Source organism: Amblyomma americanum, chromosome 5, assembly GCF_052857255.1.
Source record: "Amblyomma americanum isolate KBUSLIRL-KWMA chromosome 5, ASM5285725v1, whole genome shotgun sequence".
NCBI classification, from domain to species: Eukaryota; Metazoa; Arthropoda; class Arachnida; order Ixodida; family Ixodidae; genus Amblyomma; species Amblyomma americanum.
The window spans coordinates 110887878-110913485 of NC_135501.1; the positions used below are offsets into that span (position 1 = coordinate 110887878).

At 45.4% G+C, this 25608-nt stretch overlaps 1 protein-coding gene across 2 annotated transcripts in view; it reads right to left on the bottom strand.

Annotated features, from left to right (window-relative positions):
• Positions 1-25608, bottom strand: part of LOC144132604 (multidrug resistance-associated protein 1-like) — a 119882-nt gene that overhangs the window by 61589 nt on the left and 32685 nt on the right. For both annotated transcript variants that reach the window (XM_077665134.1, XM_077665133.1), the window contains exons 7-13: positions 23664-23777; positions 15167-15298; positions 9815-9977; positions 7969-8226; positions 6616-6819; positions 5474-5620; positions 27-120 (exon numbers count right to left, since the gene is read on the bottom strand). In XM_077665134.1, coding sequence (XP_077521260.1) covers positions 27-120; positions 5474-5620; positions 6616-6819; positions 7969-8226; positions 9815-9977; positions 15167-15298; positions 23664-23777 — 1112 coding nt within the window. The remainder of the gene's footprint in view (positions 1-26; positions 121-5473; positions 5621-6615; positions 6820-7968; positions 8227-9814; positions 9978-15166; positions 15299-23663; positions 23778-25608) is intronic.

Consider the following 25608-nt stretch of genomic DNA (forward strand, 5'->3'; position numbering starts at 1 on the left):
AAATTGTATTGTCAAACATTACTTGCCTTTCGGTATGTTCTCCTCGTCTGTTTTATTGTCTTCCAAGTCCCTCTCTTTCTCCGTGCATGCCATAGCGATTCTCTGGACGGCGAACACTGTCTAAACGGTAGAACACTTAGTCACGCCCATGGCCACGAATAAGGAGACAACGGCGGAAGGGAACATCGCTTATTCTTTTTATTTTAACGACTCTTTGTGGGTGCTTTAGCGCACAGTTTTATTGCCCTACACGGTCATTCAATACGAAACTTTCAGTTTAAAAAGAAATATTTTAGTTAGATTTGCATTTGACACTTGCTGACGGATTGCGATGCCGACACAAACAAGGATTTAGCCTAAAGCTAGAAACACGTAAACGTGTCAACGACACATACCTCATCTGTGACACATTACCTGACCTATAATGCAAAAGCTAAATTATTCCTTTGTTGATAACATTGCATCGTTACATAACATCTAATCTCCTACTCTTGATCCCGCAGAGAACTGAAAAAATATACGGGACGACCAGATATCTGATGCACAATTCAGCGAAAGCAATGGTACACAGTCCATTATGCTTCGATGATTTGTACTTTTTCGTGTTCTTTTTTCGGTTTGCCGCAGCTATTTTCCTGAACTCACAAAAGTTTAATTTTTTGCTTCAGCTTGGCCGGCCTCGTTAAGTCAGTGCCTGGTGGCTGCCTGGTTGGCTGGGTAGTTTGAATATGGGTGTGAAGACAGACAGCCGTATATCTAGGAAAGAGGAGTGAGTAAATGGCTCTTGAGTGGGGCTTCTCGCGGGAGGCTGGCTATTCCACTGCGTGTTTGAATTTCAGTTAGCCGTTTCATTTTCATTCCTCTTATACGTTGCCTACTGGTGGGTGAAGGCGTCAGGGAGCATGAAAGTAGATTGGTTAAGTAAAATCAGCCCTTCCTTAGTTACATCAGGACGATGCAGGTTGGCCCGGGCAAAAAAGTGAAACCCATTTCCCTTGAAGTAGCCCGGACCCCCTTTTACAAGTCAAAATACAATGAAAACGACAGAGCATTCTAGATAACTGATGTGCACTGCAGATTAGCTGGGCAGGAAGGAGTACGAATTCAACAACATTTAGCAGTGCGGGTACATCTGGTTAGGCTTCTGTGGCATAGTGTTTTGTGGAGGGGATGGGTGAGAGTGCGGTTCTAAAGAGTGTAGGATGTGGTTCGAGTGTGTCGTCGTGTGATAGTGTATCCCCCTAGGGAGGGGTGGGACGGTGGCTGCTGGACGAGGCTTCTGGCGCAGGTGGCCCAAGGGCTGTTGAAGTCTTCACGCTCCAACTACAGACCAGCGGAGAGAGAGAGGCTAGAATTTTCCCATCCCGACGCTTATAGTACTTGAATAGAGGAACGCAGTGCGATCGACTCTTTAGAACCTCGAAATACACATTCATCACATGAGGAAGCAGTGGTATTCTGATTACCCAAGTGGTCAAAAGAAGAGAACGTTCTCATACAAATAGACAACACTTTTGGAGAAGAACAATCCGTAAGCGCTCTTACATACCAAGTAACTACGGGGGAGTGTAATTTTTAATTGAAGGTTAAATTAAGTTACTATTCCTCTTCGCTAGAACAATTTCGCATACACGAGATGAAAACGCAGGCGTGGAGCAGGGGAGCAATCTTCACGTTAGGTGAAGTAGCATAAATGTGTTCAAGTTTAGAACGCGTGAGAACCACCGTCCTAGCTTTGATGGTGGAGTGCTCAACGTGGAATGTGGAGCTCATGGTTCAGCAGTGAACCAGGAACATGTGTTTCTCGTTTCTACCATGCCCTTCGAAATTTCTAATGTAAAGTGGCTGCGAAATTATTTTTTCGCTGTAATCAACACAACCCGTAAAAAACTAACGTTTTTCTCAACAATTTTCCGCAAAACTAGGATCTATGGACCCAATCAGGCCCGACCAAGCCGTGGCGGAACAGAACCCTCAAGCCGTCTATCCCCCGGCTCGCTGTCACCACGAGGCCTGGTCTAGAGCACGCGCCGTGTTTGACTCCTTTATGTGATAAATTCCTATTTGTACGCGTCCAGTTTAGGCAAGCTGTGTTTTTACCTCACTCTATCGCACGGAGCGCACCTGAAAGAGTTACCCTAGAGGCTTGAATTGAAAATGGCCGACGCCTGACTATCCAGGCCAGGGCGAGCACGATACAGACTGCTGTCTTCGCTAGAGAGGCGAGGATGGGTCCTTGCAAAATTTCAAGGGGGGCGTCAGATACTTTCCACGAACATGCTGTGACTCCGAATACCTAGCAAGATAACTACATGATGCAAGAGCACGTGTTCGGTAACGCTCACGATAACACGGCGAGCAAGAACGCTTTAACTGAGACAGCTACAACAGTGGCGAATAGAGGTTCACGCCATTGTTCTCCCTGATCACCACTTTCGTTGTTTTGCTTGACCTTTGTTGTGTAAAGTATTCTTTGTTTTCGTATGCTTAACATGACTCGGTATAGACGAATTCACCTGCGCAGCCTAAGCAGTAATATAAGCGGACTCCGAATTGCCACCCGCGATTTTCGCAGCTGACATCTGTTTATTTTCTGACTCATAGTTTGCTGACCCTCGTACTTTGTTTTCAGTTGTTTTTTTCTTGACGGTTCCGTGGCGAAAATCAAGAAGGATTAGTCAACTCTGGTTTCGCGCCACAGTAAATAATCTTTCCATTCTATACACCGCGTGGCTCCTTTCGCGAGCTGAAGCAGCTGCTTTTTAAAAATTACGGAGGGCACTTAAGGCTGCTGACGTACTTTTAATGCGAAAGCATTGTCTCAAGATTAGCTCTGCTGCGAGGTTCATTAAGAATTCCTTCCTTTCCAATGATACGCCTACTCAATAAGGAAACGCATGCATTGGGTTCATCTTTATTCGCCAAGAACCAAACTCCACACGTCAAACTTGCCCGTTAAAACGTGGCTTCATGAAAAAAAAAATTTTCTGCCATAGTCTCTGAACTAAGTCTGTGTCATCAGCCAGAAACTTTTGACCAGTTTTTTGTGTTTTATCGTAATGCCGGGTTTGTTTTGGCACATTCTTCAACGAACTATAAAAAAAAGACCTTGAGACCACGCGTAATACTATAAGCTTTTTGCCTACAATGCGAGATTCCAAGGTTTCATATTATCTTTTAGTGTTCATGGGACTGTTTAGCCTGTGGAAGAGCTGCATGACAGATCGGCACACATAGCCGCCACGTACATCAAAGCCTCTGTTCATAGAGCAGTGTGATGTTGTGCGGGGGGTACATGCTGCGCAGGATCGACCGTCTTTTTTGCTGCCTTTACTTTTTGCATCTGTGTGTCTCCCGTAATTTTGATGTAGAGGCAAAAAGAGAGCCGGGTGCTGGTATGATTGTGCATGACGGGTTGTGGAATGCGGCATGGTTTAGCTGAGCTTGAAGCTTGTCAGGGGGGGGGGGGGGTGCACTCCCATAGAATAATGTAAAATAAACGCAGTCTTGTGGCCTAGGGTTGCTTGCTCGCCTAGCAATGTGAATGCCCTTGGTTCAATTCTCCGCAGTTTTAGAAGATATGCATCTTCTTTTTCTTCCTGTAGATGTGACTCTCTCATGGTAAACTGCTGACGTCATGCAAGCATATGGTGACGTCAGGAATGGCATCAACTTCGTGCCATGGATGGCGATGAACGTCGGCTTTTGTGTTAATCTAATATATAGTGCTTTGGCATTGAAATACCATTCATATATACTAGGAGGCCAAGCTATATGTAATCAAGTTTTTTTTCTTAAAGGAAGTGTGTTCTAGGTGCATAAAAACCAACTGTCTGCTTTTTGTAACAGTCAGTGCGGATTATTCTGCCACAGTTTTTTTTCTAAGATGTTCAAAAATTAGTTCATATAAAAGCTAACAATTTAAACTTCGGCCTCAGGAAAAAAAGCGTCACTTCGAACTTTTAGATATTCTTGGAAAACTACCGAATGACATATTCACAACTAGGTGCCATTTACCTTCATTTCTTTTCACTGCCTAAAATGAAAGCCAATGAAATGCGAAAAGTGTCAAGTGACAGAGCTGCTAAATCAGCGCCCGGAGACGTCCTCGGGCAGAACAAATTCGGCTAAACCTCCGGAATGCTCTTCCCGGCGCGGCTTTGCGTTTGGAGGGGCTGGAAGATGTGCTCCAGCAACAAACCCTTTGACAAGCTTCCTTCCCGAGCCGGCTAAAAAAAATTAAGTAAAAAGAACCGTGTAAGTATTTCATCCTTCTTTCTATCAAGATCTGCAATTTCGGAGCTGACGCCAAGAAGTAGCAAATTTTCCAGTTAGTGTCTACTAAATGACTGACTTTTCGGACAGAAAAATTACCGCAGAGTAGGCCATATGACAGCACTGCTTTGGTTTCACTCGCCGCGAGATTGTCTTTTATTTAAAAGCTTTCTCACATGTAGGCGGCACACCCAGTATATAACAGAAGAAAAACATTTCTCAGTAAAAATTTATTTTCGATGTTCCGGCTAAGAGCAGGCCTCTCTCAGGAATATGATTACACCTGATATTCGGGAGTGTAGATTTTAAAATGTCTAGACAAATATTGTATGTGTTACTAAAGAGGTTTCTTTCTTTTAATTGCAGGAATAATAAAGCAAGCAAAAATCCTGAATGTTCTTTTCACGCCATTGTTTGTTAGCAGCTTAGCGCTCTCGAAATCTTATTTTTACATCATTCATGCTTCTAGACAGCTCAAGTATATTATTTCAAGTGCGCTAACTTCTCTTGAACAAATCTTCCTCTCTGGAGTACTCCATACCACAGCTTAAGATATTTTTCTCTGGTCATTGTTTGTCTAATCTCACCACCGTTCCTTTTAAGCTGCCATTTTCCACCATATATCCGGGCTCGTAATAGAAATAACTAGACATCTGGGCCAACGAAGTGACTTCAAAATCAAGACAACGCACTGAGCAATGGCAAAGAAAATGATATCCGTGATCTTAAGAGATAGATAAAGAGAAAAAACCGAACAGGCGTTAATGATGTCGTAGCTGAAAATACGAACTTCAGAGGCAGGCAGGGCACGTAATTCGGAAGACAGATGGTCAATTAAGGCGTTGCGTATCGAAGGTGGCTACTTGTATTCCGAAGTTTCCGTGGTATTGTTGGGCCAAAAGTAGTGAAAATGACATTAACTGAAGATGATCAGATAGTCAATTACGTGCAGCAGACACTATCTGGCCAATTGAAATTGTAACGACTTAAGTAAAATGAGAGAGGCTAAAGTGAGCTCAAAATACGGAAGCCCACAATCGTAGTTTCGCTGAAGCATTTTGCCCCTATATGATTCTCCTAATGCGAGCAGCCCTGATCAGCTCATATTTTCTTAGTTAACCCAATTTTCAGCTGAAACATTTCGCAGCGAGGCTGTAGAAGGACAAATAACTGAGTTCTACAAGAAGCTCCAACTCACCGCAGTAACTAGCTTTAGCGCGTATGTGATGTTACTGTTTGTAGGATCCAAAATTGATAGCCCGTAGGTGCTTGAAAACGACAAGGAGGCCGTGATGGCCTTGTCTGGATGGAAGTAAACCAGTGTTCCAAAAGCAATGATGACCATCTGGAAGCCAAAGAAAAGGATATTCACAGTAAGAGGTGGAAACGTTTGCGCGTCAAACAATTAGTACAGAAAAAAATATTTCATTCCGGTTACATAGAACTAGAGTCATCCTAGTCATCGTTAACGTTTAGCGTTTACCTATCACTTTAAAGGGGCTCTAAAAAAGCTTCTGAAGAGAGCACATAAACCCGCTCATTTACTATAGTCGGATGCAACTTAAGTCTGCAATGAAGCTCCGCCCACATTTAGGACCAGCTCACAGAACTCCTCCTCGACAAAAACAAAGTCCGTTGTTAAAACTTCTCTTGTCACCTAAACAAGAAGCAATCAGGAGAAAAAAGTTAAAAGCTCAAGAATGTTCATACCAGGCTTGTTTAATAATGTGAAATATTAAAGAGTTGATTTCGTTTACATTTCGGTCTGGCTAGCGGAGTAATACAGTACACCGCGTATCGTGGCCCAGTGTTAACAACTGCTGTTTTTTTTTAAGTTGTATTCCACTATACATTGTGTCTTCATGAACATCTCAGTCAGTTAATGGCTACCTAAACGAAGCAGTGAGCCCCCAATAGCGCGTGCAAGTTGGCGAGACCACTCAAACGACTTTTTCGTGCTCGCGCCCTCCTTTCTATTGGCCTAGTGGCTATTAGTTACATTCCTTCAGACGGCTTCCATGGCCGCGGCAAATCAGCCGTGTGGCTCTGGTGGGTCAGGAAGCTCCGCCCACTGCGAAATTCTCGCGCGCGTCGGCGGTGGGGCCAGCGGAGGAGCGCTGACCTTAGACATGGAAAAAGTGACGACAGAGAGAGAAAAGCACGAAAACAATGAAATTCAAACTTTGGCTAGATATAATCTAACTTCTACTAAACACATAACTAAAATCCAAGCTGAAGGATATTAGTGAAGCGTCGGCCTTGAACATAGGCACACAACATCTTTATGGGCAGCCCCTGCTACCCACTAGGAAAGCACTGAGGCTGGACTCAATTGCTTACCACAGATGATGATGATAGGAAGATGGAATCTGCGAATCCATCAATGAGGTTGGCGGCGAATAGTTCTTTAACCTCACGATGTCTGAGCTGTTTTACTGAATTGGCGTAGGCATCTTCCCAAGCGTAGAACTTCACGAGTCGCACGGAGGAGAGAATATCAGTCAACTTTTTTATTCGAGCGTCTCGCCATTTCAGGATTCGTGTCTGAAAGAAGCACAGCAACTTGCTATATTTTACCCACTTGAGCTATTAAATGTTAACTGCAAAATTATTCTATATTGATAGAATACGTGTCTTGTTGGAGTGAGGTGTGTTAACAAAATTATTTTTTGCTGATTAATGGTTCCTGAAACGTGCACGCGGGAAAACATACTACCTGTGATCCTTTTTAGAGGCTTAATTCACCTAAATACTCTCATTAAGTTAGATGTTACGTCAGAAAAACAAAAAATACGTTATTTTTCTTGTACTTAGTGGCAACGTAATGATCGGACATAAAATTTAAAGGTGAATTTTAGTCAAGCGAAGCCGGGCCTGCTTGAGGCTGCATGGAGGAAATGAAAATGAAGCCTCATAAATAAGAGTGCAAACCTTAAGGCTGCTCTTTGAAATTTAGTAATATCTGAAGTGAAGAAATTTTTCGTAGTTAAAATATTCTAGCTCACACACATCTCTCAAATTTATCGCAAATGAAAGTATCACCGGAATGTAAAGATGCCTTCCAGATGCCTTGCCTGACTTGCAGCTACTGACTCATAAACTAGAGGCAAAGGGCGCTTCATTCAGCGCACTCACTCGGACAGCCCTTTCAGTTTACCTATAATTTGAATGAAATTGACACCAAGTCTAACGTTTTCAAAAAATTACTGAACCGGGAAATAACGGCCAATCGCCAGACTGGTGAGTTTATTTATTTTCATTGTTTCGTTGATGTGACTTCGCTCGTTCATCATTCAAGCAAGCGACAAAGCAAATGCCTGGAATTGGTACAGAGGCATAAAAATGAATGCATCTCAGCATCCATTACCTTCAGATTTTAAAGCAAAAATGCGCTCATTTCGTGACCCGCGCAGGATATGAAATTAATTCTTTGCATTTCATAAAATTTATTCGTTCCGTGTACATACCTCTTTAAGAACTACGGATGAATTGGACACCTTACACTGTAACTAGTTTTCCGCCTCCAGAAACCCCGAGGAGCTGTGCTACTCAATCTATGCCAGTCGTCTTGGCAAATTTGAGTTCGTGTTGACGATTAGGGGCTAATTTGCAATATATAAAAATAGCCGTGAAGAATCATTCCATGCCTACAGTCTGAAAAAGCATAATGGTCAGAGTGGCGCAAGGCCTCACCCAGAATATTTGCTGTAGCTTAACTGCAGCGGCGAGCAGAACGAAGGTGAAGAGCTGCCATACAACGCAGCACAACACGGGCAACGTGCCGACACGTCCACACAGAGCGTAGAACACCAAGGGCACGAAGATGAGGCCGACAATCACCCTCGGTGCCAGTGTGGCAGCCATGGCCACCAACATGCAGTCCACTCCGCAAAGAGACACGAAGTATCCTGCGGGATACCTTGACAGCACGCACGCCTTCATGCGCATCATCTATGAGGAAAAAGAGAGGCAGGTATTTGCAATGGGCCGCTAAAACTGCTAATCTGGAATGCACTCAGTGGAATTCGCACATGTGCAAAAACTGCTAAGGGCCTAGAAGGAACGAATTGCGCGTTACGCTTGCTCGTTACTGTTTTGGTTGTCTCACAGTCGTTATCCTTCTCCTGAGATGTCCGGGAGACGGGGCGTGTGCGTCCTGATTAAACACTAGTGCGGACATGTTTTTAAAAAATATCTTACAACAGGGAAGCGCACGGTAGCTGTAACTTAGGTCTGCCTGGGTTCCAACGAATCTTCTCATTCCATAAATTGAGATCAACGTGCAAGCCACATAATTTGTTGTTAATGCTTCGGCACAAATTTCTGTTAAGATACTGGGGAAAAAAGGTGTCCAAGCGAGAGCTGATTATGGCACGTTTCTCCCAAGTGATGAGCGTAGATCACATAGATGTTTCCAACAAGTTTTCGAAATTGCGAGAAATAAGGAAACTAGTTTAGTATCATAAGTATAAACATAACTTTTCGACTAAAACCAGGTGTAATTAAGGTACACGCATAAAGAAACAGATTGAGTTGAATGCCGAGTCTCCAGAGCAAGACGGAAAAATGCGCAAACCTCCATTGCTTGTCATAAGCCAGTCATATCTGTACGCTATTTTTGTCTTCGTCACTGCATTTGTAAACACTATAGATGTGTGCCGCTAAAATATGAGTTAAACGTCCTGATTAACATTAGTCATCCCAATTTCTTGAAGTTTGGTGTAAAAACTGACCATAGTGATCCTAGAATAGGTGCGCCTAAGTGTTATCAAAACTAGCTTTCTCTTAATGGAGCTATGCGTGCTATTTGCATTGTTGGAAGTCAGTGTTTGCCTAACTATGACCATAATTACACTGGTTAAAATGTATCGCTAGCGACGTTGATAAATTCATAGCCTTCCAAATTGACGAAGCACAAGAACGTTGCACATACGCATCACATATTGCCGGTCATAATTGTGAAAAACGTACTTTTGTGTACGACATACCAAAATAAAAATTTGTACTTTTGTGACCGGCTGTGTTGACAAAAAAGGAGATAAAAAGGGTACATTTACCGATTATCAAAGCAGATTGGTGCGATAGGCAAGCGCAGCAGAGTTCCCACCAAGGAAGTAAACGGTACAACTGTTAGTGTTGGGACTAGGACTAAAAAAACAGATGAAGTGCTTTTCTTGACTAAGAAAGCCAGTTCTCATGATGGAATAAGAAATAATGCCGGTAGAACCATCGTCAAAAAAGTAACAATTCAAATGTTTCAAGTCCAGTGCACTCCATCGTTACTTCCTCTTCTTAATCTTCATGTTTGCGCAATTCTTTATTGTCTTCCTTGAAATATATCGGCAAAATGTGGGTTTTCTTTTAAATATTTTTCTTTCTTTGAGAAGGGGCTGGTTACAGAATTTCGTTTGCCAGTAGAGTCCATACTTCGGCGGATCTCGTGTGACTGTCTACAAAGATCAACAGCAAAATTTCGCGTTTCTTAGGATTTTGACATCATTCCTCCTGCAGTCGATGAGTACGCATCTCGTGCGCATACCTTTGTGAAGATAGCCCCAAAACACACAGACTTTATCTTCATGGCCAGGGTGTAAGCGAACACGGCCTCCACACTTCCGAGAAGGAACTCTGCGGCACAGCTCGCCACAAAGAGCGCAGTCAGTATCGACAATGCGGATAATGTTTCGGCTCCCAGTAGTAATCTGAAGAAGAAAACACCTCATTAGGCACCGTAATGCAGCCTAACCTCTTCGAGGTGTGCAGAAGAACATGAGAGAATAATACTTAAGTAGTATATCGCGTGCGCTACTTGGTAAGGCAAATTTAAAAGCTTACTAAGGGACACATCCGAAGACGGGTGTGCACTATAAACCGGTTCAATTTTTCCTGACATGGAAACCTACACAGGGTGCCCCCGGGGAAGAGATAAAGATAAGGCGAAAGACGTAAAAGATGCAACAAGTGAAAGGGGCAGCCTCGTAAAGAATGCAGTCTCTCATGTGGTGCGTCTTGCCCATGTGTCAGGCGAGAGAAACATTACCATGCTCTAGGAGCCCGAACTCTACCTTACTAAAATACATTTCAAAACGTTTTAATGCATTCACATTAGAACCCACATGTCGGAGATATATGTCCATCTTTCTGTCCATCTGAAGCCTCGGTTGATATGTGGCAAAGTGGAGAGAGGTAATCTTCCTCTCCATTTTCACTTTCAGATGAGAGTGAAGAAGAAGGAAAGTATGGTTGGGAAGGCACAGAGTGAGTTGGAGATGACGGGCGAGAAAGGGAGAGTGGAGAGGAAGTTGTATGTCACCGAGTGATTGCTGGATATGATCGGGAGAATAGAGCGAGGGTACGTCATTTTAACACGGTGATTGACCGACTCGATCACGCCCAGCTTGCAAGGACTGAACTCGTCAGCACCAGTGGCTGCTCTGTGAGAAAGACCACTAACGCTCACGCACACTTTGCAGCAACAATCGCAGGCATTTTCTACACATTTTCAGATATGTCAACGCCCGTACTGTGCCACAAAAGCACGGCTGAATAAGGAACTTGAGCAACATGTACAGTGCTGAACCTCCAGTAGTCATACATTTCAGAAGGTGGCCACTATTATTATTAAGACTGTTTACAATCGTCACAAATGAAGTTTAAAGGAGGAAGAATAATGCTCACAAAAACCAAGGACTGCAGAAACACACGTACGTGGTTGAAATGAACAAACCAACTGACATACATGATAAAAATACAAGCATGATGTTAAATTACTTCTCGTGCCAGAAAAAGACCGCAAAATCGAAGATTTTAGCTAAATTCAGAGTCAGGGCTGCCAGAACGGGAAGATGCAACAAGTGCCCACTGCATGTAGTCAATTAAAATCTAATTTCTTCAAAAGAAGTGCCAAGATATTAGACGCGTAAGAAACAATTAGCTGTTTTTAGACTCGGCTGAACCTAGGGAGGCGAGCGAAAGCTCTTTTAGGTTGTGGGGACGGCTTTCCCTCACGACTTCCCCCTTTTCGTTAGCTTTCCCGCAATGCACCTTGCAGCAACAGCATCGTCTTGATGCTGGATACGCCACGTGACTATCTCAGGTCAACTTAACAAGAGAAGGTTCCGACGTTAAAGCGCGAGAGACGGCTCGCTGCCCGCGGGACACAGGCGGACACTCTTGAGCTGGGGAATGTCGTCGGGAGCAGATGCATCGCCCGCGGCGCTCAGCTGTCCGCCCGCGGGGCGAGGCTTCGTGGGGAGAACCGCTCTCCCGCATCTCATCCCGACCGGCCTCGGATTGTCCCCTGCCCTAGCGTGGGCGAGCATTCGCTTGTAACCTTGCTGGGGAGTCGGACGACCTCGATTCCTTAGCGCGTTGAGTTGGTAGCTGGCATTATGTTTGTTGTATAGGAATAAATGCCTGTATGCGTCCGCCAGAGTGTCGTTCCTTTGTTCCCCCAGAGCAAGGCCCGCCGTGGTCGGCGCGCGCTCAGTAGCGTACGCGATCATGAGGTGGGGTCCAGGCGGTTTTGAACTGTGTCAGCCGTGATTAAGTGGGAGAACGTATCTATTCCCCTGTTAAAACTCGACAAGGTAAGCACTCGCTTTTATATAGCGAACGGCGCGTCATGCGATTTCCGGAAGTTGCGAGAGTGCCGTCTGGTCCGCATACGCAGCTGTAGGGAGGCGCAGTGTCACGTGATCTGATAGTTTTAAGGCGACCTAGCGCCGTCGGCTCAGCGCGCGCAGCTGTGGCGAGGCACGGTGAGACACGTGGCATGGCGTCAGAGCCAAGCCTCCGGTCCTCCTGGTTTGAATATCAAACATCCTATCCACATGTCCTCCAGCTTTGTAAAAGAGGAGTAGTGGTCTAGCTCTGAAAACAATTCGATACAATCCTTTCTACAAACCGGGAAGTGGCGAGGACGAAAAGGCAGCGTAGCAAGTCAAGGTCAAGAATTCAAATCTAAAAAACGCGAATACTGCGTGAAGCCGTCTTAAAAAGAAATACTAAGTGCGTGCCGGGGTAAAACAACCCAGTCAGAAAGCAAAGGTCATACACCATCGTTTGACAGGCCAACTCTTCCTTCAGAGGGAATTGTCATGTTCAAATAAATATCTTAGTAGACTTACCTATATATAAGACCTAGGTTATTTCCTGCTTATCGTTTGCTTTGGAATGTACTCGAGTTGTGGTGCCGCTAAACCATGTCTTCCATTTGTGAATTGCAGTACGGTCTCTACGGCGACTTCTGTTTTTTTTTTTTCACATGCTTAGTTCACCCAGTCTGTCATTTACGCATCACGCTGTTTACCCAATGTATAGGAAGCTGCATAAAGGTGGAATGCTCTAGACAACGTAAGTGCTGAATTCAATGAACGCTTATCGTGCCACTTTTGATCGATGTCTAGCTTCTTTGTTAGGACGGCATTAATTTAGCTAATTTGGATCCAGTAGAGATTGTAACGCAGTATGCAATAATGTTTTTGTTGTTGATTACCAAGCCTTAAAATAGGGATAATTGGTCTTACATCTTAGAATAGTGGTGCGGAAACTATATTACAGAAGCGACGGCACATGACGACGAGCGCAAACATTCAACTGAAATTTATTTTTAACTGCGCGTCCTTTTATAAGTTACTTATACAAGCACATAATCAGAAGGCAATGAAGAAGTAGAAAAAATCAAGAAAACGGAAGCGAAGAACAGCTTAGCAAACGTCTGACTGAGGTCACATTTTCGTGCCTTTCTGAGCAGATAGAAACACTTCTTTACTTTTTGGTCAACGCTACCGAACGAGCGCTTACATAACCACCATCATCCTCTGTGGTTACTTAAAGCCACTGAGAAGACCTCCCATAGCTCCCGTGTAACCTGTTGACTTAATCTTAGAAGAAACGGTTTTCTGTTAAAAATTGGTTTACACTTATGTCTGGAGCCATGAGCTGCTAGGCTGCCAGATGCCGTGATTTACGCGCTGTTGTTATTGTGTTGCCGCCACCTCTCGTTCACGCACTTTCCAGTCTGACCCACGCAAGCTGCACCGCATGAGAGTGGTATTGAATAGACAATAGCTTCGACGTGGGCCACAAATATATTCTGGTGCTTAACACCGCAAGACCTTTCTTTGGCCTCTTCTTCTTGGTCGTTGACTTTTGCACAAAAACTTTTTAGGCGCTGAAAATACTACCGGCACTACGTGCCTTTCTGCCGCTATTTCTCAGCTCGCGTGAAAGAGCATGGATGCAGGGCAGAACCACAGGCCTCTTGTTTCTTTCTGCACGATTTTTGGATTTCCCTTTCAGGACGGTTTTTAGCAACTTTCCGGCTACCGATGCCAACACCTGGTTTGGGAATCCAGCTCGCTTAAGCCAGGCGGCCTACGTATCGACACTTTCAGGCACCTTGTGCTGACATGACTTTTTAGCGCGTGCTTAAAGCATGCATCAGCAATATTGCACTTCGCCAGCTGGAGTGGGCTCAGTCGTAGGGAAACAAGCGTTTTTCACTCCTTTTCTTATAATGCCAGGTGCCAATACACCTGGGAATCTATCGCAATGGCAACGTCCAGAAAGTGGAGGCAGTTTTTAGCAGGTGTTTCATGTGTGCATGCAAAATCTAGATGAGCCTGGTGAAAAGCAGCCAGAGTATTTTCCACAACCTCATTGATTGCACTGCCAGCATCGGCAAACACAAGAAAACTGTCGTCATGCGCGAAGCATGCTCTAGTTCCTAACGATAGGAATGTTTCATTAAGTGCACGAAGTACTTTTTCAAGGAAAATGTTACAAAGCACAGGCGCAATGTGCGAGCCCAAGCTATGCCGTCGCTCTGCAAGAACACTGCTTCATCGGACTGCACATAGAGAGAAGTTGAAAACAACTTCAGCGTAATGGCCCTAAAAATTTTAGCTCTTTCGACGAGCTAAATGCACTCGAGAGGCCACTTTGTCTGCAAGCTTCTCGAAAGCGCATGTAATTTGGCGCGATCCAGCCAGAATTTGTGGTGCCACAGCGCCGAGGATAACGCCATTTTCAAGATTCTGTAAACCGATATGGGTATTACTAACGGTAGGCTACACGCCTCTCAATAATTAGGGAGTGTAAAAGTAATAGTTAAAAAGTTAACTATTCAATATAGTTAACCCGCCTGCTAGTTGGCACATCTTAGCTGTATTCAGATATACTATACCGCTGACAAATCTCTGGCAACAAAAGCGCTCTTTTAACTAAAAAAGCGTATTTAAAAAAATGTGTAAAGTGTTAGGTGAAGCACTCAGTATATGATATTTCTTTGTCTTTTAGGTACTCGGACTAAATAAAAAACACTGCAAAATTACATTACACCAATCAGTAACGCCACAACAGATCTGAAAGTTAAAGCACATAGGAGTATTGAGGCGCAGAGCCAAAAGCTGAATTATATATGGCTGATTACCTCGAAATAAAACTTTATTAGTTGCACAGTAAAAGTTTTCTCCTTGTACCGGTACGGTCATTGAAAAGGCTTGGTTTCTAGTTTATGGGACTTTAACGGCCGAAGTCGACTCAAGCCATGAGGGACGCAGAAGTGAAGGGATGCGGAAATATCGACCGCCTGGGGTTCTTTAACATGCAAATGGCATCGCATAGTACACAGACCAGTAGAATTTCGCCTCCATCTAAGTGTGATCGCCGCGGCCGGGATCGAACCCGCATCTTTCGGGTCAGCAGCGGAGCTCCATAACCAATGAGTTACCGCAATGGTGGTCATACATAAGGGCTGCGCCTTGAGTGCGCACCAGACTGGCCGTATGACAAATACAACAAACCGGTTATGTAGAAAGAAAAAGATATTTTCATCGTATGCCATTTACTTTTAAGGCAGAACAAAGGAGCAAGAAGCACGGCTTACTCAATGAGCGGTATTCGTGCGATGAGGTTCGCTTGGTAAGCACAGTTCACAGCGATGCAAGAGAGGACGTCTTGCCGCAGCACCTTTACTAGGCAGATTGTAAAACGACATGTGTTCATTTTACCCGTGTACCTGCAAAGTGAAATAAGAGCGAAAAAATTATTCGGCACAAACCCACAAGAAGGTGGAAGCGTTTAAAAAATATCAGCCACAGCATCACGCTCTAAAAAATTAATCAGAAACCAAAAGTAATGTTCAAAAGCGTAGCAAGGAAAAAGCAGTTCACAATTAAAAGCGAGGTGCGGGAAGTGGTGAAGGAATACGTCTACTTAGGGCAGATAGTGACAGCTGATCATGATCATTATAGGGAAAAAACTAGAACGATAAGAATGAGGTGGCACGATTTCTCATATCATGAATGACAGTTTACTAAAATCCCTCGAGATAAAAGCGTACAACAGCTTTATCTCATCGGTACTCACCTACGGAGCAGAAACATGGAGGCTAACGAAAAGGTTTCCGCTTAAGGTAATGATAATGCAGGGAGCCATGTAAAGAAAAATGATAAGTGTAACGTTAAGAGACCGGAAGCGAGCAGAGTGGGTGAGGGAATAAACGCGTTTTAATGACATCAAACTCGAAATCAAGAGGCAAAAAGGGGCTTGGGCAGTGCATGCTCTGCGAAGGTAAGATAACCGCTTGTCTTTAAGGGTAACGGAGCCGATTCCAAGAGAAGGTAAGCGTAGCAAGGAACGGCAGAAGTTAGGCGGGCGGAAGATATTAAGAATTGTGCAGGTATAGGGTGGACGCATCTGGCAAAGGGCAGGGAGACACGGGAGACGTATTTACCCTGCAGTGTGTGTAGTCATCCTCAGGATGATGACGGGTGTAGTCAGGCTGATCATGATTCTGTTATGTTAGAGTGTAAGTTGGCTTTAGTTATCCCCCCTGACGGTGGCGGGTGGGTGATCCTGTCGGCCAATCACCGTGTGACACATCGCAACCCTTTTCACGCGTCCAATCTAATTCAGCAATGGAGTTTGCTCCGCGGTAACCAGTGCTACTCTCTCCAACTCTCGATTGACCAGTGACGCCAATTTTCCTCCAATCACCGGTCGTGCCTACCGATTCTCTCTGCATTTCCTACATGCCCTTTCCCTCTTATATTCTTCCTGTCGCCATTTCTTTTCATTCACTTTGCCTCCTCTCCCCCGAGGTTTCACGGGCCGTTGCCATCGCCAGACTCTTTTTGTGCTCCTGAAGCTCAATGTTAACGCAATAAAATTCTATATTTGCCGCGCCGTACCATGATGAGTTAAAGCAAGGCACAAATAAAGGAGACAAAAAAAGGTTCTGCTGCCAGTCTGTTTCAACGTAGTGGTCAGACAACAAAAGTATCGACGAATGCGCGAACGTGTACCTAGAGAAAGAGTGTGTATTGACGGGAAAGGAAGAGAGGTTGAGCTGAAAAATAAATATCTGGCCTGCTACTCTGCACTGGGGAAAGGAAGAGGAGAAAAAAGGGGGTCACGATGGGAGATAATGATTGGAGGAGGCAGATGAAAAAATAGATAAAAGCAAGGCACACTTCCTAACATCGCAAACTCGAGGCAAGGTCCGTGTCGCTTAAAAAACTTAAGAGTGCTCATGTTGCCTGTACAGTTTTCAATCTATCTGGCCAAGCGCCGAGGATCAAATCCTCCAAGAGGGTCCTTGTGCCCATAGACTTCAAAGCAGATGCGAGCATGAGTCTTTCACGTGCTTATGGTGGACACGCCACTAAAACATGTTTATAGTCTCTAGCACGCCACATGTGGTAGAGTACGGGGAGTCCGCTTGTCCTATTAAGTGCAAATATTTGCGCGTGAAGGCGACATTTAAACGTAATCTATAGATTATGCATGCAATAGAGCATGGTATTCCGCGAGGAACAGAAAAGGTCCTCGCCGGATCTAGCCGTTTAAGGCGGATGTGTCGAGTGTCTGGCAGGGCCCAGTACCTAGCCGTTGAACTCTTCATTGATTCCTAAAGAAGACAAGTGGTGTCCGGTCTAGATAGTGGTACAGCTGTACGCAGGCCACTGCTGAAGGCGCTCCTTGCTTCAGCGTCGTCGGTCTCATTTCTATCGAGTCCGCACTGTTCAGGGATCCACTGGAACATTATACGGTGACATTTTTCTTGAGAAAATTACAGGAGACTAATGATATCAAGAGCCAGAGCTTGTTAGGCGGTGTGGCGTAGGAAGCATCCTAAAATTTGTAGCGCAGGTTTACAGTCAGTGAAAATGCACCACTCCTGAGGCGCTACTCCGCAGTTGCGGCGAATCGCTTCCCGAAGGCCAGCAAGCTCTGCAGCGGTTGAAGTACACTTGTGTCCTAAAATTAATCGGCGCGTTGTCACCTGAGCGGGGAATACTAAAGCTGCTGTTTATGCCTTTGGTGACGCAGATGCATCCGTGTATACGTGCACACCGTTTTGGTATTCAGACCAGATGTAGGCAAGAGCAAGTTGCTTCACTCCGCTAACCGGCCTCACAGATTTCTGGATTATGCCAGGGACATGCAGGCATACTGAAGGCTGTGCCATCCCCCATGGTGGCTGCAAGGGATGATGCGGCAGGGCATAGTATGATGGCAATTCGGATCGACGGAAGCGCAGTGCACTTGCGAAAATGCTGTCCGGTCGCTCATCAAAATCTTCGTCAGCGGGTGTCAGCGGTGCCATGTAAGCGCCCGTAAAAATACACGAAGTGGTTCGTGTGACAGGTAGATCGGTATTGGGCATGCACGAGATTCCTCAATTGTGCGTTTGTTCGAGGCACAGCGTGGTAAGCCGAGGCATGTGTTGAGCGCCTGTGCATCGACACTCTAATGTCCGCAAGCAGGAAATGCTCATGGTACAGGAAGCCTGTAAGGAATGTAGCCTATAAAGAGAGTATAATAAAGCCTTAGCAAGGAGCGTTTCGTTGGGCCCCATTTAATGCCTGCTACGAAGCGAAAGACATTGCAAAGAGAGTGAGTATTTTCTTTAGCACATTTATACGCCTCGACCATGACAGATCGCGGTCAATGATAATGCCCAAAAATCTGTGGTGGGAGACGTACGGTATTGCAAAACCTCGAAGTGATACCGGGTAGCGGCAGACAGGCATGCGCGTGTATGCGGCCACACGACATTTTTCAGCTGCTAAATGCAAACCCTGACGTCGTAGTTACCTTGAAGTAGATGACACGGCACATTGTAATCTCGTCCGCATTTGTGGGCGTTTCGAACTCGAAGACCAGATGCAGATATCATCAGCATAGGCAGTGAAGTGAATGTGAATGGGAAGTACACTCCCCAGTCCAATCAATCGTTAAATAGGGTTTGGCTGAGAACTACTCCCGGAGGAATCCCACAGCAAACCTGATGACGGGTAGACTCTCCATCAGGCGTAGGCATGTAAACGGACCGGCCGTTGAGGTACCTCACTATCCACGATTACATCCGGCCGCCAGCGCCTATGTCGTCGAGGGCATCAAGAATGGCGTCCGTCATGAAGTACATTATCGTAGGCCACTTTTTGTCCCAGAAGACATCAGCGACGAGTCGGCGATTACGTTTTCATGTTGCACTGTAATTTTGAGGTCGATTACGCTGTGAATCGAAGAACGTCGCCGCCGGAACCTGGTCATCATGTCCGAATAGAGCGTATTCTGCCCTAAAAACAATTCGAGCCGCGCCGGCACCATTTGCTCTATAACCTCACCGACGCAGCTTGCTAGCGCAACTGGCCGCTAAAAAGTAAGCTCAAAAGGAGGCTTTCCAGGCTCCAAAACAGCAAACAAGCAGCTGATCTTCCAGTGTTCTGGCACGATTCCGGAAGCCCATGTGTCATTGCAGTAACTGAGCAGCGCGGTTCGGCCTTCCATGCCAAGGTGAGAGAGTGAAGCGTGCGAAATGCCGTCAGGACCAGGTGTAGATGCACGCCCACACGAGGAGAGAGCAAGTTCTAGTTCAAGCATCGTGAATAGCACGTCGTAGTGGTCGTCTGGTGAAGGTGCCACAAAAGCCTCCAAACTGTTTGATGCCACAGGAGTTGTGCTCAGAACCAGTTTGCAGAATTTTTCTACTACCTCTACATTTTTACGGCGGTAGTAAATGGACAAGATACCGTTCTTGTGGGAGTGAACGCAATCTCCTGGCTATATGCCAAAATCGCGACAGCGGTTTGCGAGGGTCAAGCGATGAACAGAACTGCCTCCGACGTTGTCTCCTTTTTCTCGTGAGGTGGCGCTTTATTTGTCGTTGAGCTCGGCAACAAAGGGCGAGATCATACGTGTACCTAAGCGTAAAAGCAACAGACGCGCTCAATATAACATTCAACGTGAGTCAGAGCCCAACGCGGCAGTGTCTGCTTTGCAGTAATTGAATGGGCCATGACACCCAGCATCAGCCGCGAGCGGGAGGCACCGCCAAGCAAAATGCGTTGTTTGGAACTCCGAGGAGATTCTTCTCGGCATTCCAAAGTATTGCTCCTTTAAGCGATTTACGACAAGCTCCACGGGGCGCGCCTGTACCGACATCTTGTGCTTCGCATAATGTGCTGTCCTATAAAAGTTAAGTCGCCGCGGATAAAAGAAGGCTGGCACAGTGTTGACATCGTGGGATCTTGCTGAACTCTGGACAGCACACCAGCATAGTAATATCCACAGCATGTTCTAACGAGGTCACAGGAATCACAGGAAAGGAAACTTCCAAAGAGTTAGAAAAGGAAAAATTGCACACGGCCCAAATCAAGCAGGTGCGATTAAAATACGCCTGTTAGTACATCCTCCATTCTTGTGTTCGAACAAGTATAGAAGCTTATTCAATCAAATTATTCTGAAGCCGAAGGAAGAGGGACATTTATTCCTTGTTTAATTTTAGCTTCGACCCCTAGGCTTCGCGCTCTCGTGCACTGTTTTCTATCGCTCGATATACTTGCGCTCTTTCTTTGAACAAGTTCGTGTGAAGCCTAATGTGCATGCTATCTTTTCATAAAGCGCCTGTATTGTTTATCAAATGTAGTCTTTAACGTGGTATGAATGGAAGAGGAGCGCAGCCGTGTTTCTTTGCCTTGGTTCAAGACGAAAAAAATATTAAGTTTAAAGTGAGCGCTCGTGTTGCGTGTCTTACTGACGGTCTTGTATTTCCGCGCGAAGCTTTCTATATAATGAAATATATTCTTTTCATTCCGTTTTTGCATTTTTTTTCCTTTAGTGTAGAAATTTGCCAGACAGATCTCTTGAAAAGGTGAGAGTTGAAGAAATCAGGGATGACCGGACGCTGAGAAGTTCCTAGTAACGGCATATTTCAACAGAGAGCAAAGAAGGTGGGAGGAGGGACAGTTTTCCGGAAGAAAGGCTACACAGGAACGACACAGATTGCACATCAAGGCGCGGCGAAAGGTACCCCGCCCGCTGTCCGGGAGTTTGCCCCAAGTTTTGGAAATGGATAGGACCTTGGATGCCAGCTGGGCTGCTGCCGAAAGAATTATAGACCTTTCTTCCAACAAGAACAAAGACCATTGCATACTTGAGTGAAAAAAAAAATTCGTGCACTTTTAACCGTTACGCAAACTTCTTTTTGGAGGTTAGTGGAAGTGTTGCAAAGGCCCCTGAGCGGGCTTGGACGTTTAAGAAAAACAAGCGCAATGCTGTGCGTGCCCAAAAAAGCGTTGAACATTGAAACCAAAACCCTGTCTTGTTTCCCTTCCAGAAACTGAATCTTCGCCGCGGCAGCGGCTTAGTGGTAATGGTTCTCAGCTAATGATCCGAAAGCTCCAGGTTCCGTCCCGGTCGCGGAGGTCGGATTTCGATGGAGGCGAAATTTAGAGACCCGTGTAGTGTGCGGTATCAATGCACATACAAGAACCCCAGGTGGTCGCAATTATCCAGAGCCGTCCACAACGGCATCCCTCATAGGATGAGTCACTTTGCGACGTTAGCCCCCATAAAACCAAAAACAATTAAAATACTTCTTCAGCTGCACTCGCATCTGTGTGTTAGCCATTAAGTCTCAGCCAATGGGGTTCTACTGGGTCATCGTTCTGGATTATGGGAGAAGGGCTGCCGCAGCTGACGCGTTAGTGCAGCACGGAATGATGTCGCGTCATCCGTTCGTTCCGCGCCCGCTTTTCCACCCTGCCTTTTGTTTCAGTTCATGGATAGATGCACACGAAAACAAGGCTTCTAGTGTCTTCGACCAGACTATGTATGCTTCAGCGTATTCTTTGTGCCGTGCCGTTTGTAAAGCCTTCACCTGGTACAAATTCTCTAGTTTAAAGCGCTCGTAGGCGAACGGCCTTCGCGTAACACGAACGCATGGCTCCATTTAGACCACTGTTTACACGTGCTGCCCTGCTGCCTGCACTGCAGCATTGTTGATGGTGTTTAAATTAAAATGTGACCAGCAATAATGCTCTGCCTCCACAAGTTCTGGGGATCACACCCATTGGCAAGACCAGGAGAGCTCTTTCCAACCGGTTACGTACGGCGGGTTTCATTTCAATTCGACGACGATGGCGAGCATATCCAATTCTCACGGATGCATAACACGCCCGTCGAGAATTTCAAGCCACGAAGAAAACGAAGCACGCGGAAGCCGTGAACGCCATCGCGAGGGCCACAGAAAATACTTACTGTAAAAGAAAACGAATAAAATTTCCTCGCCCAAAACCAGTTGCTGGGCGAGTTGGTATTTGATGCCTTCATTCACACAGCGTGAAGACGCGCACGGACAAGAAGGGAGCAGCGCCTTGTGGTGTCTCCCTTCTTGTTCGTGTTTTGTCTTCGCGGTATGTGAACGAAATTTCTTTACCTCGGCATCTGATGTTGTCCGCGCTTCCCGCTGAAAATACGCGTGTCTCGTTGAAGGGGCCCCGCCGCGGTGGATCAGTGGTTAGGGCGCTCGACTACTGATCTGGAGTTCCCGGGTTCGAAGCCGACCGCGGCGGCTGCGTTTTTATGGAGGCAAAACGCTAAGGCGCCCGTGTGTTGAGCGATGTCAGTGCACGTTAAAGATCCCCAGGTGGTCGAAATTATTCCGGAGCCCTCCACTACGGCACCTCTTCTTCCTTTCTTCTTTCACTCCCTCCTCTATCCCTTCCCTTACGGCGCGGTTCAGGTGTCCAACGATATATGAGACAGATACTGCGCCATTTCCTTTCCCCCAAAAACCAATTATAATTATACTCGTTGAAGGGATGTTTCGCTTGTGAAGGCTACTCGACTAAGCGCGAGCATAAAAACCTAAGGCAGGGCAGGAAAGCAGAGGCGTGTGTCCAAATCACTTGAATGAAATGGTTTTAACTCTGCTTTTAAACAATGTTTCCATAAAACAATTTGCGGCTGGGCGCTGTGGTGACAATGCCTTTAAACGTCCAGGGTATAGCACATTTCCGACTAGAGGGGGTTACGAGTTCTTTAATTCAGTTCACTTATATGATAAGTCAAATCACGATATGACCGCGAGCAGTGATGAAGAAAAATTATTCGTTGTATTTTAGTGTGTAGGCAGCAAGAAATAAATAGCAGCGTTTGGCCTTCAGGCGTGGTCAAGCATACAAAACACTAACGCTACAACTACAAGAAAAGGTGGCGTTATAACAGATAGTTGGCAGAACTGAGAGGTCCTGTGGTGGACTGTAGAGGTGGTGCACGACACTGCCGAAACTACTTTCAATAAAGGGCTGTACTATGTACTATCAGCAAGGAATGAAACCCGAACAAGAAAATTGAGATGAAAATACAAAAACACAAACATATGTCCTGGAGAGGGAGGGCCAGCATTCTTGATTAACACTTCTAAAGAACAATGTTCCCGCACTAGAATTTAGATTTGCTTGGTTATGATCTTGTAATTTTGCTGTACGCGATTCAGTTTTCTTGTTCGCGTTTAACAGCTTGCTGAAAGTACCTACATTTGGACTCAATAATATTGCATGTATTCGAACATTTTGCTCGCAGCACTGATTACCCACTGTCTTCTGCCATTTCTCGTAACGAGGCTTGCGGCACTACATTTGTTCTCTTATTAGTTCAATGACCGAACACAACCAGCAAAGCAGAAAAACTACTAAGGTTAGTCATACTGCCTAGTTCTAGTTTCGAATGGCAGTCTAGATTTCCTTGCTATACAAGCCGGGCTCGGAACGTGGGTGACTTCAGCTCAGCCCTCCTGCAAATTCAAGCTTACGGCGCAGAATTCGATATTTTTCTCAGGAGGAGGTTGCGGAACATGCTGGCGTTAATGTGTTGAAGGCTGAAGCGTGGCGCAGTGCGACTGAGGCAAATCTTGTGGGCAGACCATTGCTGTTTCTTTTTAAATTTCCCAAGCTCAGTAAAAAACGTCTGATTTGTGACGTATTGCAGTGCAGCTCGTGTATATCAGGTGTAGGTATTATGTAGGGCGACCTAGAGCAGACGCGTAACAGCCTTGAAAGCATTCAAATTGTCGAGACATTTGTGGTACTTACTCTTGTTGGAGCTTGTCGAGGCGATTTACTTGTGGACGGCACCGTAGACCTTCATCAAGGGCAGAGAGGTCGGTGTGCGCCACTCTCCCCGTTCGCGTGGCATTCCATACGTGCCTGAGTGAAAAAGGGAATTAAATGTGTAGACATGAAGCCGTCAAATCAATGCATAACAAATTTTATTCGAAGATTAGCACGGGATGCGTAGTTGAGCCGGCACAACGCCACGCAGCAGTATTGCCTCGGCATTCTTAAATCTGCACATTTATGGAAAGGCTCAATTCCGTTGACGTGTTTTTTATTTCCGTCGACCAAGTTGGAGCTGTGCACAGACAAAAGTTGGACTTCACAAGTGCTACATTTTCAGTCTGAGAACATGAGCCATAGAGCACAGTGGTAGATGTCTACACTACAAGGGCAGCGACCAGCGCGGTACTAGCGAAAGCAGCTGTATTTTACGAAATGTTACTGGGACGTGGTAAAGTAGACGCCCAATTTTAAAGGACGCTGTCATTTGCAGAAGTGTTTAACAAGTGTCCCTCATACGGTGTTGCTTCACTTGTGGCCTGCGTATCATTTTGCAGCTATTTTTTTTCTTGTTGGTTATAACTGCCTCACGCAGCCGCAGTCGAAACAACACGCAGCGCGTTTCAATATTGTAAAGATCCTCCAACATTACTTAAAGGAGATAGGGCAGTTCTTTTTTATTTATTAGGTAGCTCAGCGAGGGCATTAGCCAGTGCAAGTGTACAGTACCGTCTAACTTTTTTGCTAGGTAAAACGATCATATATTGTGATGCGGCAGATATTCCTTGCAGATTCACCTTTACCTTTAACTTTTGTACTTTCTGTGCTGCGTCGAGGCCGCTGTTGCTCCGCTTGCTAAGCGTGCTAGAATGGCCCTCCGTAGTTTGGCGGTACAACGGTGTCATGTTGCATTGAGACTTGAGAGAGTTACTGCGTTTTGCGTTTCCTTAAAACGAATTTGTTTCTTTGCAGCCTTTGCAAACCTACGCGAGGCAGAACTAAAGGGAATAAAGATGGTGGCGATTTTCTAAGCACAAAGTGACGGGCGGCTAATTACCAACGCGGTGAGAAAGCTTGCGGCGATCGACTGATTTTTCAGATTTCTCATAGACCTCAATTGACTTCTGCTTTGACGTCTGTCAAAGAATCCATTGAAAGTTTCTTTCTTACTGGACTGTCCAGCCCTCGGAAAACTTGCATAATCAACCGGCATTGTTAATCTGATGTTTCTACAAAATCAAGTTTTATCCAAATCATTCTTCGCCTTCAAGAACTGCATTGCCAAATGGACTTCGATCCAGTGACACTCAATCTTGGTGGCATGCTCAGACTTGCCTACCTTTCGGAAATTTCTGTCTCGAAGTGTTTGTTTGGGGGCTGATTTCGATTCCAATTTTTAACGGCTTCGTAAAAGCTCTTGCACACTGAATATCAAGGTGAAAGCCTTTAATGGCTCATACTCCCGGTCGAGATCCTGTCCGTCCGTTACATCGCCAACAGGAAGTCACGACAACGGAAGTGACGTCATACCGTCCGTCCGTCTGCTAAGCTCTTCAACTCGATAACGAAAAAAATCTTTGAGCATGATTAGAACCGAACTACCAGCCTTCCGTTCCGAAGCCGAGCGTGCTAACGACTTATGCTACTTCCTGCCATCGCATATATAATTCTTGTCTATGACGCTGAAGAATGTTCGCAGAAAGGTGTCTAATCAGACGGATGCCTCCCAAACGCCCTCCAGTGTCTCCAGCATTAATGATTCACAAACAATTGTGTACTTAATTATCATCTTAGCCACACATCAGTGATACAAGCAGCAACACCACGCTGAAGGCTTTTGCCTCACCACACTTTCGGTGAACAAAGTGCCCCCCCCCCAGAATTTTTTCTATCACTGCTTTCAATGTTATCTTTAAAAGAA